Consider the following 13,098-nt stretch of genomic DNA (forward strand, 5'->3'; position numbering starts at 1 on the left):
ATGTTCCACTGAGCACAGAGGGAGGGAGAAGTCTTACCTGGTCCAGGGACGTAGTCTGACTGCTGCTCCCATGGCATGGTCTGAAGGAGATTGCACCACTAGATGCACCCTGAGGCTTCCCACTACTTTTTTGTTTCTGCTTAGGGGATGTTCTGGCACATACCTTTAGGGAGAAGGGGAAGCTACAGCATTCTCCCAACCACAAATTACAGAAGCCCTGTGGTTGCTCTAATGTGTGGCCTTAGACCCAAATAGGAGTAAAAGTGTCAGTTTTGATTCCTGCCAGTAGTTGGTTGGTCTAATTATTTGATTTCTTTACATTTCTACTTATCCCATACTTTTTAGGTACCCTTGATAGTTAGCAAGAAAACCCCCCACAATCTGCATAAGCAGAAGAAAGCTATCAGAAATTTCACAAAATGTGCCAGCTAAAAAGCATGGATATTAAATAAAAGCCGCATCCCCTTAGCTTCACCCCAGCTGCTATTTGGGGGAACATCAAAAGTTTCCCTCTAAAAGATGAGCCATGCAGCACTCCTCGCTGGTCAGTCTTCAGAGGGTGTTACGCAGTAAGGCGAGGAGTGGGTTCTAATGCAGATGGCCGTTCACAGAGGACGCTTCTTTCTCTCAAAATGAGAGCAGTCCCTCTTGAGTCCCTGCTTGCTGATCATAGCCCTGGCAGTATGACAAGGGGACAAAGGCACCTTTCAAGTGAGCAGGTTCTTAAGCCATCGAGGGTTTTTATAGGTCAACCCCCAGTGCCTTAAATCCCCCCCTGAAGTTAATAACAGGCTAGCTCAGAGAGCACTTATATCACATGCTCTTGAAAAGATGCTCCAGAGTGTCTAACCCCTATAATTTTTGTTTTTCTATTGTAAGTGTGGATGTTCCCATTAACCATGTAAATATCTGGGACTTTCAAAGCAGCTTTGCATTGGAATCAGCCCACCATAAAAAACTCCAGTATCTGAGGTAACTGTAGGTAATGTAGACTTTTTGTTGAATGTTTTGGTTAAAAAGCAAATGTTTTGATCCCGAACATTGGATCAAAATGCCTTACAGAGTTTCCACGCTGCATCTTAGCCATGGGACTCCCATAAGCAAGACTGAGGGGAAAAAGCGGTGTGCAGAAGTCTAACTCATGGAAGATTACAGGAATATAAAGCATACGTTGAGGCTGTAAAAGTTACTTTGGAGCATTCTTTTTCCAACCCCTAAAGTATCAGGGAGAACAGGTATCTTATACGCACGTAGAGAGGGCATATTTTGAAATTATTTTCTGGAGAAGTTTAGAAAAGAAACTGAAGGAGACTCAACGCTAGAAGTGATTGAAAATCTGTCAATGGGAATTTTCCATGTTTTTAACAAAATTGAAACATTTTGCAAGAATCTGGTTCAACACTTTCATTATGTTGACATGGTTTATTTGGATTTCTATAGTATTACAAATATATTAAAATCAAAATGAAACATCAACATAGAACCAAACTTTTAGTGAAGACAGTCATTTCTGAACAGCTGCAGTCAGACCTTTATTCCAGTACTGCTATTAAATACCAATAAAAATGAACAGCCAGGAAGATAGTCTACCCCAGGAAAATATTACTAACCTGTTCCCTCAGTGCTGACACTGCCCTGCTCCTTGAATATTAGATCTTCCTGCTTTCTAAGAGAATCACCTCCTGCTGCCCTTCATCTTACTGGAATTCAGATCTCCGTTGCTTGCGTCTCTTCTGGAGTACAGCTCCTGAGGCTATTTTCTTGCGTACTTATACATCCCCAGTGGCTTTGAGCACTTCTTCTATTGTTATTGGCAGGAGCAAATGTTCAGTAGATTTAAGGGCAGGGTTTGGGAGCCTACAACTCACCGGCTGGATCTGGCCTGCAGACCTGAGTCTTCAGTAGCTGAGGTCTTTCCCTGTTGCCACAATGAGAAGTGGTGGCTGGGTTCTAGCATCCACTTGCCTGCCTCTGACCTGAACTTGGTCAGTCCTAACCACAGCCTTAAAAGGTTGCCAAGTGCTGGTTAAGGGAATGTGCATTAGCTGCTGGTTCAGGTAGACTGGCCATAAATGGAAATTAAATAGGTTCAGGACCTCTGGAAACATGAGTAGTCCTGACAGCTTAGTAAGCAGCGGGTTGTTGTACAATCCAGCAGTACAGACTCATCTATTATTGTTCCTTTTGAAAGCTTCAAAAAATCACAGGGTGAAGTGGAGGCTCAAGGCTAAAGTCAGCTGGCTCATGAAACCGTCTTAACTTGCAGGAAATTTGCTTTGCATGTGCTCCAGTCTGCAGGGATTGTTGACTGTGGTTCTGAGAGAACTGTCTCAGTAGCTGAGGGGCTTTGGTTTGAGTTGTACGTGCACACAGACACAGCTGAGTTTTTACAGGTGGGAGCCTAAACAGTTAATTTCCATCTCCAGCATGAAATACGCTTTTCCTTTTCTCTGTTAACTTGCCTGTTCTCCCAGCCTTTGAAAGTAGCTCATCAAACATGACACTGATAATCAGCTGCACTGCAAATTTCTTGTAAAAAATAAATAGCTTGGGGTTACAATAGCAGCAGAATCACTAAATGCCAAATCCTGGCCTTGCCTGCAACTGGTGCATAGATGGAAACATTCTTCCTCTTTCTTCTCCACACCAAGATTGCAGGGTATTTTCAACAGCACTCAGCTTCAATGTAATGTTGCTATGCAGTAACCAAGACAAGCTGGCTTAAGTTTACTATGCACAGTCTGGTTTTGGAAACTAAACATAAACACACATACGTAAACCACCACCACTTGTTTTTAATGGAAAGTAGAATCTGTGGATTAAACTGTTTCCTGGATGGGGCACAATCTACGGGTGCTTACTTTGTGACCCAATTCTACTTTTCTAAAGCTGAGAGTAGTAGTAAGTCACACTCATATGCAGGCCACACTCTTATTGTTCTCAAAAGTTTTGCTTTATCAGCTGCTATCCTGGCCTGTAGCTATCCAAGAGAGGCTTTAGGGTCCACTTCTCAAGCGGAGGTCCGAGTGCTCTGGAAATAGTGCCATATAGCTCCCATCCCAGATAGCTAGGCCTCCTGATAAGTTTTAGCTGACTGAAGTCTCTCTAGCTGCCACTAGAACTTTTAATCCTTCAGGCATGATTCTACATGCCATTTCTTTGTGTTAGCCTGCAAACAGAGAATGCTGCTTGTGTTTCACTTTCAAAAATACTGCCTAAAATTCTCGTTTTTGTTTCTAACCCAAACTATCCTGCTGGTTTAATCGGCGCTAGGAATCAGTCTCCTCCCTAATTTACATGCTTCAAACAAAGGGAAAGAAAGTTAGTAAATAGTTCCCAAAACTGGGATGAAGGCTATGGGGGACAAAAATCCCCTCATTTGTAAAAGCCTCCCAGTGGCTTTTACTGTCTTCTCTAATTGTTATATCTTCTTTTAGGAAGATCACAGCAATCTGGTCTTTTTTTTTTTCCACAGCATCAGTATAATGCCTAGACTCTGAGAGTGTGAGCACATTTTGTGTGTTTGTTACGGTCTCAGAGTATTGTCTGAAGGCACCTGAATAATGCTTGCTAGCATTCCTAGACATCCGTTGCTTACTTGATAAACCCGGTATTGGCCTTACCTTAAAGAATTTTATGTAGCCTTAAATTTTCAGTTTTGTGAAATGGTGTACATATTTTATGCTAACTTAATGCTTCAGACTAGTGTCAGATGGCTGGCCACAGAGGCAAAAATCCTGGTACAATGCAGACAGACATGGTGTAAGCTACCATCATGCAACACCATGCCCTGTTCAAATATCTCAGACAGCACCTGGGAAAGAGCTTGCAGGAGTGATAAGGCATTTAGTATTTATACATTGTCATAGGTGTGCATAGATTAGAACGTCAGAGACCAAAACAGAACAGATGACGGGTTCTTGCCCTGAGGCTTTTACAGTCTAGATGAGACACAAACAACATTCACTCCTTTGGCCACTCAGCCTTTTGCAAGCTGGTGAACTCAGTGACAAGGTCCAAGCCACTTGCGGCATATTTTTGTGGTTGCTACTCCATTGGGAATTAGACTAAGAGCGCCTACTTAGTGAGAACCAGAATACAGTAACATCTTCTAGTCCTTAAAGAGCCACACCAAGTGATCTCTGGGGCAGAAGGCCCAGTCTCCTTGCCCTTTAGCCTTTCCCTTTTGGTTTCTCTGGTAAGCCTTGGAATTGTAAATTCCCCAGGTTTTCTTCCCTTGGCAGACAGCTCTTGCTTTCCTGTGGGTTTCGCAGTAGTCAGACTGCAAAAGAGCCAGAGTTTGTGTTACATGCATAGCATAAATATTCCTCACCCATCCCTGCATGCCTATGAACCCCATATCTTATTTGTACAGATGTGCAGGAATACTTTCCCCATCAACTCATCCTAAAATGCTGTCTGGCCCTCTGATTTAATCTCTGTGCCCCATTATTTGCCATTCAGCAGCTACACCTTAAGATAATGAACAGGCTGGAGCAGTTCTTTTTTAATGCAGTTGAGAACTAGAGGGATGAAAGTTAATTACATGTACTTTTAAAACAGAAGGAATTACTTTCACAGTTATTCACAGCATGATTACACAACATGTAGTCATTCAGGGGAATTCATTGTTATCAGATCGTATAGGAAGCACACAGTAACTAGAATTAGAAACTTGACAGAATACGTTTGACCAACAGCACTGCTAGCTAGCTTAGTAATAAGACAGGGTCTACAGATCTTCTGGCATCAACAGATCACTGCAGGGGTAAGGAAGGAGTTCTACCCTTCCAGTATGCAACATTATCCAACTAGTTTGATGCATCATAGAGGATGATGAGTCTGTTGCCAGTACTGGGTGCCCATGTGCCAACTATTCGACTCAATGGACCAGCGTTTTGAATGACAAATCCTGTAGTCTAGCCTTAGAGAAGCTCAAGTCCTTTGGCAGTTTTCCTTGCTGTGGCTTGCCCTAAATTGGCTTGTCACTCATGCTTGTTAAGTTTCAGGGGTGTTATTCATTGTGGTTTTGCTGCTCTTTTTCAATGTTATCAACCACTGATGTTTCTTGAAAGACAGCACAATTCCCTCCCCTTTTTATTTGTCTTTACAATGTTTCTCTAAAACCAACAAAACCCTCACTTTTGCACTCTAAAAAATCTGCCGCTCCTGCTTTTGTTTCTCTCTGCTAGCCAGTAAAGTTAACACGGTGAACTTGGTTCCAAAGGCAGTTTTTCCAAAGGCTACCTTACCTGCTTTGCTGACATAGTGACTGTATGGCCTTGCTCAGTGCTGGGGACTGTAAGGACCCTCTGCTTTCACTATTTTTCTAATAATTTTGTTACTTTGAAATGTATTATCAACGTTGTCCATCCCTCTATCACTGCAAACAGCATGCCTTTGCTGATCATTGCCTTTGATAATGGAAATGTTATTCATTAATCCAAGTTTATATGCATGTCCCTTTAGCTCATGTGAGAACTTTATGTAAAAAGCTCTGAAGATCCCAAAGGTAGTTCTCTGAGAACATACTGCTACTTATCCCAGACTTGCAAATAAAGTACATGTCAGCAGGAGTGCAGCACTGGAGGGTAACCAGTATCCAGGCCCCAGGACTTTGTAGCTCATTTTCAAATGACACCAAGTAGCATTAGGAAGCCACTATGTTCTCCAAAGAACTGTGTAATATTTACTCCCTGGGCCCATTGTTAAATAAGCATACAGATGTACATAATAGATAACTATAGCAACTACATATACACAAGAGCTGTGAAGCCTCCAAGTAACTAACAGTCTGTCTGCTTCAAGTTCTGTGCATTAGGGTCCATCCTTGGGATCTGTAGAGGATAAACCCTGAGGGTATTCAGCCGTACAAAGGAGAATTTCTTAATTCCATACTGAGCCCCTGGTTTTAGGTGTGTGGGTGAAGGCCTGTGTAGTAGAAGAGCAGCATTCAGCACCGGAGCTGTTTCCCTATTTGAATTAGGTTCCCTGTTGGAGCCTGAAACACTTTTCTGTATTCAGGTGTTTCCTACAACTTTACTAACTCCATCTACAGTCCTCATGTGTTTTCAAGTTAACCTTCCCCATGCTTTGCTCCAATTTTAACTATTAGTGTAAACCCTAGTTAAGGCAGTTTCTAAGATTATGGGACTCCAATTTTTTATTTCCTCTAATTCCATGAATGACAGTAAGTTTACAACCCTACTCTTTTTTTTTTTTTTTTTTATAAATGTGTTCAAATATGTCCCAGTAACCAAGGGCTTATTTTTTTAAAGTGCCAGTAATGTAGGCTTCTAAATAAACCCTGTTAGTTTGCAATTAAATTTAGGTTCTCAAAGGTCTAACATGCTTAGGATTTAAGGGCATTTATAAACATGCTCTGGGAGGCAAGGGGCACTTTAATTAGCAAGCCACAACTAATTAAAAGCATCAAATGTCACATGTATCAGCCTCCCCGCGCTGAAAAAATGGCAGTGGGGTACTTTGAACTGAAGTTCATTCAACAAGCTTTAAAGCACCACGCTGCCATTTTCAGCGCAGGGACGCTGATACATGTAATGGTGGAGGCTGCTGGAGCGCATTAAATTTCCACGCTCCAACATGCTGGATTTACAGCATGTCAGAGCAGCCTCCCTACATGCGTGAAAGTGCTCTAAGATCCGGTCTTATTTTGGTGCTTCTGAAAACATTACCCCAGAACTGCTTTGTCCATTGTAGCTAGTCAGTGTGAATGAAACTATACTTGTTTATAGTATCAGTCACATTTTTTGAAAATCCATTAAGATACCACTGCCAAAATACAGAGCAACGCCTGAAGTTAGGTGGCTATGACATCCTGAGACCGTCAGCTGTTAGGGGTTGGTACTGCTGACTTACTAAGGGATTGTACAGGGCCTGCACTGTAAGAGCCAACCTGATTGTGATGTTGGGGTGCTGCTACAGTACATGTTAAGTAACATCATCTTATTTTTTTATTGATGACAGACCACTTTGTAACCTTCCCACTTCATGATAGGCCCAGGTTGAATCCAAGTCCTGCGGCTACTCTCTTTGCAGTGTTATTAGACCCCCAGCTCTCCTTTCTGTGCATTCCCCATATAGTCTTATACATCCTGTTTAGTACTGCAATCTTTTCTGCAGCCTCCATCAGTGCTTTCCTTGAATCCCGTGGGAGCCAAATTTTTTGGTAGGCATTCTCCCTCCCCAAGCACCACTCAAAATCCTCTTCCTCTGCCAGACTGCTCTTCTGCTTTCTGATCTCTTGATCATTGTGCACCACACAGGCTGCCTGCACCATTTGTGGCACTCCTGCTCTAATCTATACAGAACACACCACCTATGATGATCTTTTAACTCATTTGGAATGAGTAACCTAATTCAACATCTTTTTGCATCCTAGAAAACTGAGCTGGGTTTCAGGAAATAGCTTACTGAAATTCCCTCTAACTGTGGAAATTTACTGCTGCTACCTATTAGTTCCAGATGCTTTTGATTATTTTTAATGAACTTTTACATCCTAATGAAAAAATAATAGGAATGAAAGTCTATGCAAGAAAATTACTTGGATTAAATTAACAAAAATGACTGAATCTCACAACTTGCTTTCCAAGGTAAAATACACCCTTTATTTCACATATTATGTAAATAAGGGTACATTCCTTACAATGCTTTGGCATATGAAGGCTGGGAAACTTGACTGCAATGATAATTATATGCCCAAAGCACAGGAGAGAAAAGTGCTAACTTTTCTTATAATTTCTTGTGGTGGCCTGCTTTCTGCCATGGTTTGGTGCACATCTTATGTGCATGTCAGCATGTGAATTAATTTTGGCAGATTGCATGGCCTTGCTGAGATTTAAAATATCCTTTTCCCTTATTCTAAACACACTACCAACTACTTTCCTCCCCACACCTCAACAGTTGGAATTTCTCTTTTTTTTTCAGAAGCACACTCCATCAGCACAGCACACGTATGACCTCCCAGAACTCTACAGAACTGAAGACTATTTTCCTATGAACTATGCAGGTACAAAACATAAAAATCATTAATGTTTGAATTTAGGAACAGCTTTTAGGAAAAGGTTGCTTGAGGGTTTTTCCATGTCTGATATTCTCTGGATTTGTTCTTATGATTTGTGCACTTTGTCCTACCTTGAATAAAAACCTGAATTCTGTTATGAGCAAAATGTATATTAATATATTGCAATGACAGAGGAAAGTGGACCATAGTTTCATTATACACTTAGTTGGTACACCTTTATGGAAATGGCTCATTTTAAAGAGGAAATTAAACCTTTTAAAACATCATGTGTGGAAATGTAAATACCATTAAGTACATACTTTTCTGAGTTTTGATCACGTTACTTAAGAACAACAGTTTGGTTTATCACTGAAAAAATGTATGAAAACGTGTCACTGTTCACACTGACATTTGGAAACTTATTTATACAAAACACAAAGCTGTAGTGCTATAGCTTGGTAGATTAAAACAATTTCAGATTATCTGTTCACATTAAGTTCTAAAATTGTATTAACACTTACTGCATGCTCTTCCCATACCTGAAACAGCTGTTGCATTATAGATAACAAACAAAAGCCAACATGGCAATTTTGGATATTTGCTAATAATTCTACATGGCCAAAACATTCAGGACTTTTCGTCAAAATAGGATAGGGCTTCAAAAGCCTTCCAAAAGTTGTTTGTATAATGTACTTTGAATCATGTAAATAAACTTTCTGCAAAGCTAAAAAAGACCTTTTGACTGCATTTTTTGAATAGTAGACTTAACCAAGGCCAAAAATGCCAAACTATCTTCCTACGTAATTCTGTAATGTAATTGTTTGGGGAGCTTATGTACATGAATGGTGTACACTAGGAAAAGACTTATATTTAGTCACGAATCTATTAGTCTCTTCTAATAGTTGTGGAAAAATCCCACTATTGCAGTGATGACGGGTAATGTTTTAAGTATCAATCAGAAGTAAGATACCTAACAGCAGAAGTTTGCTCCTTTTTGTAGTCTCATATGAAGTAGCAACTGGCATCAGGTAGACGCACTGAATGCACGCTTTCTATTAAAGTTGTTTTCCTATTTTTGTTTTAGGACAAAGTTCCTTAATAGCAGGATAATTACTGGCAGGTTTTACAAGCTTTAGTCCTGTCACCCTCAGTATTGAGAAGAATTCTTTCTGGAAAGATACCATGTTTTCAGCTGACCGCTCTGAGGTAAATCTTTATGCAGTCTGTCAAATGACTTAACATAAGACAAGTACAGTCTTATGTTCATTGAGCAAATCCTGGTCTTTGGCCTCCACTGAAAAGTGGAAAGTTTCCCAAGATTTAGACCCTTATGTTGAAAAGGGACATCATCAACTTTATTTAACTCTGTACCAAACAGTGTATAGCCTCCAAGTTCTCTACCATTACTTTTAAAAAATCTTATTGTTCTAGTCTTTCTAAGACAACATTTCTCTGCTCCCACAAAATGTATGTAAAGTGGAAAAACCTGAGTCACCATTTATCCTACACCAGGAGGCTGGAATGTGTAGCGTAAAAATCCCTCACAAAAGTAATAATTGTCAACTTCTGATTACAAAGGTCTAAATTCTGGGCCGAAAGCATCTTTACACTCATTAGTCTATGCTTAAGTGGAAAGCTAAGAATTGCAACAAATAGTAACATTAAATTTTGTCTTAAATATAAATGGGGTTGATAGCCTGTTATAAGTTATACCACAATACAGGTATTTTACAAAGGTCATATAAAACATGTTAGGTTTACCTTTAGTGCAGCTTCACTTACAGATTAAAACACTTTAAGGATTAATACAAAGTACCCAAAATAAAAAGAATGTACTGAGGCTGGCAAACGTACATGGTATAAAGAGAAGAAACATTAATTAGCCGAGGAAATAAAAAGTTTAGATAAAACTGCTAATTCCTTCCTTTTGGGGGAAGGAAAAAGGACGTTCTAGTTAAGGGCAACAAATTTTCATCCAAACAACACTTAGCGGGAGAGGGGTTTAAAAACTAACTTTGTAGCGTCTCCAATACCTTTTTTTTTTTTTTAAATCTTGCATCATTACAATTTAATGTCTCCTAAAATACCTTTAAAATCCTAAAAGAAAGTTACATACTTACATGAGCACAGGACTCTCTCTAATATTCATGTGCAAAAGTGCTGGTTTATTTCATTACCGAGTCTAAAAATCCCATCAAAATCACAAGGAGTGTTCAGTTGTACTGACTTGCAAATTATACAAGGCTCATCTCATCACATTGTGTATTTGTAGAAGTTAGCATACTACATAACAACACACTTTCCTCAACTAGTTCTTAAATTACTAGCATCTCTGATTGTCTATATTTGGACAAAAGTAGCTTCTGATTTTCAAGCAGGCTGTTGTTAAATTGACTCTTTGGAGAAGTTTTAAAAATGAGTGTCTCATCTCCTCTAATACAAATAAATTTAAGGGAGCTTCATCGGCGGACCGAGGAATTCCTACAGCTGTCTTCTTTCCTCACTAGAAGGTCGAGTAGGCAGAATTCACTTTCTAGTATCAGGCACCCAGATGGTTGCTGTGTGCACACAGCTGTCATGCTACTAACATTCTGCTCTAGAGTGCATATACAAATACATGTGCTATCACAGTGTAACCCCAGTAGGATTTCCAACTTTTAACACAGGTTTTGAGTGGTTTCTCTAGTTTTGCTAGTCCACTCTTTCTTCTGCTTCTGAAAGTAGAGTAAGAATTTGTAAAGATCAAGGGAGGCTATTCTCTCAATTGGATTACAGAACTGTCCTAGTCTAAAATAACATCTAAGTACCAAAGGAGTGTCTTAAAGTCTCTCTCCAAGTTAAAACAAAGAAAGATTTTCCTTTTAAAAAGTAGAAACATTTTTAGAGAAGGAGGTTTAATCTAATCGCTATGTAAAACTAACTACCATTACCATGGACGTTCCTGCAAGTAGAGCAATTCTAAATATTTCTAATTTACACTCATATCATTGGCTCATTAGAAATACCAACTCGGATAGATGCAGCTTCAAATTTTCTTTAGATCTTGTTAGCTATAATTATGTCAATTATTATATAGGCATCAGCTTACAACAAACCATAAATGATTAGCTTGTAAAACAGTATCTCGACTAAGCACTAGGAAACATTTTAAAAGTGTGCTAAAGGACAATTTCAGAAATAATAAAATATTTTATTTTCAGCCACGTGTGTGTTACAGGCTTCCACCACCAACACAAGTCTGTCTGTACTACCATTAAAAAGTGTTCTAAAAGAGCTGAACATGAAACGTAAAAGGCACCGTCAGCTTGATTTGTTTATAATTATATTTTTAAGTTATTTTAAGCCTTTTAAGCCCTAGTATAGGTTGACAAGTCATTTCACTATATAAGAAACTATAAATAAAAGAAATAAGATTCTTACTTTTTCCCTAATAAAGTTTTCTGACAAATACAATCAGTAGTCTACAATGGAAAAAAAGCCATGAACAAATAAGTATAGAAGAAGCAAAACTCAACTCATGTTTTTAAGAACCACCTCCTTCCAAAGTTTTATTGACTACGTTTTACCTGTTTCTGGGACAAGTACATAATGTGCTGTTGTAGGTAGTAGCCAGCAACTTTTCAGTCAGCCAAATATGGGTTCATTTATTTCTGGTGAAATAGTTACAATCAGCGGGCAAAAATACCCATCAGGATCATGGGTTGTTTTTCTTATATTTCTCTTTAATGTAACAGTTATTTCACACTTTAAAAATGCATGGTTTGAAATTTATCCATGCAGACATTTATTTTTCTCCTAAATGAAAAATATTTTAGGGCAAATGGAGCTGGCAACAACAAATACACATACCAGTATTTTTTCCAATGTGCAAAGAAATTCAGATACCCAGTAAGACCCTAAGCAGACACCTGTCCATTGCTGCAGCAGGAAATCTCATTCTGAAAAGGTAAGAGACCAGTGGCACTGAAAACTGAACAATGGGCATAATATATTTTAATATAGGGCATATTAATACTTTGAGGTCTTTGGGCTTACTTGGCATACTCACTTCCATAGCACTTAAGAGCATTTTCTTAGTTCACTGTTAATAATAGTGAACATTTTGCTCCAGATACTTTCAAGCTTTAAAACCATGTGACAATGTTAAGAAACTGGTTAACTGACCAAAAGCAAATGTCTGCCCTAGTTGCACTATCAGGAACTGCTTCACTATAGATTAAACAAGTTAATGAAGCAGGGGCAACTTCTTTCCAGACACAATTTACCAAATCCTAAACAACTTTCACCTGTTTAACTGTCACCAGTACAGTGCATACTACTCTTTTCACACATGCTTCTGGCTTGATAGAAAATTGAATGAATACATTAAAATCCTGAAAAGCTAAAGGACATTAAAAGCCCCAGTACCATATGGGATGTCATTTTATTTGCGCTTATGTAAATCTCACTTGTATTTTAGATTTCTCTACAATAGAAGATCACACAACTAAAATCACAGAACAGGGGACAAACATTTCATAGTGTTTCTGCCACAGTACTCAAGACCTATGTAATCCTGTCAAATCAAATTTAAAGCTAACTGTGCCACATATATATAATTTTTTTTTGGGCGGGGGGTATGGAATACTACCTAGCTCTTAAAATAGTTTTAAAGTAATCACCATCTTTCCTACAACTCAGAGAGAGACAAAAGAATCTATAAAGGGAAGGGCTGGTATACTGTTGTAGCTATGATGGTCCAGAAAGCATAGGAAAGGCAAGGGTTTTTTGGCAGTATCTTTTATTGGACCAAGTGTATACCAACTAGATATAGTAGTTCCAATAAAACATAAAAAAAACCCCTCTCTCTCTCTATGCAGGAAAATAATATTTAAAATATAGTTTATCTTCACTGATTACAAAATAATGAAAAAAAAAATCTAATTCCAGTTGTGTTAGAAGATTCTGCTCTTCCTGATTTTGGAACTATAGAAGTACCATAAATCCGAGCACATGCCACTATTCTAGTAACAAATAATGCATAAAGATGAAAACTTTGAACTTCTTTGTTTAACATGAACTTGGGCAGGGGGAGG

General features: G+C 38.9%; 1 protein-coding gene across 4 annotated transcripts in view; it reads left to right on the forward strand.

Annotated features, from left to right (window-relative positions):
* BCAS4 (breast carcinoma amplified sequence 4) overlaps positions 1-13,098 on the forward strand; it is an 88,816-nt gene that overhangs the window by 46,652 nt on the left and 29,066 nt on the right. For 3 of the 4 annotated variants that reach the window (XM_006018163.3, XM_025197359.1, XM_025197360.1), the window contains one exon: positions 7,948-8,029. In XM_006018163.3, coding sequence (XP_006018225.1) covers positions 7,948-8,029 — 82 coding nt within the window. Of the gene's footprint in view, positions 1-7,947; positions 11,057-13,098 lie in introns of those variants that run through there. The other variant, XM_006018164.2, reaches the window with a different exon arrangement.

This window comes from Alligator sinensis, unplaced genomic scaffold (assembly GCF_000455745.1).
Source record: "Alligator sinensis unplaced genomic scaffold, ASM45574v1 scaffold115_1, whole genome shotgun sequence".
NCBI classification, from domain to species: domain Eukaryota; kingdom Metazoa; phylum Chordata; order Crocodylia; family Alligatoridae; genus Alligator; species Alligator sinensis.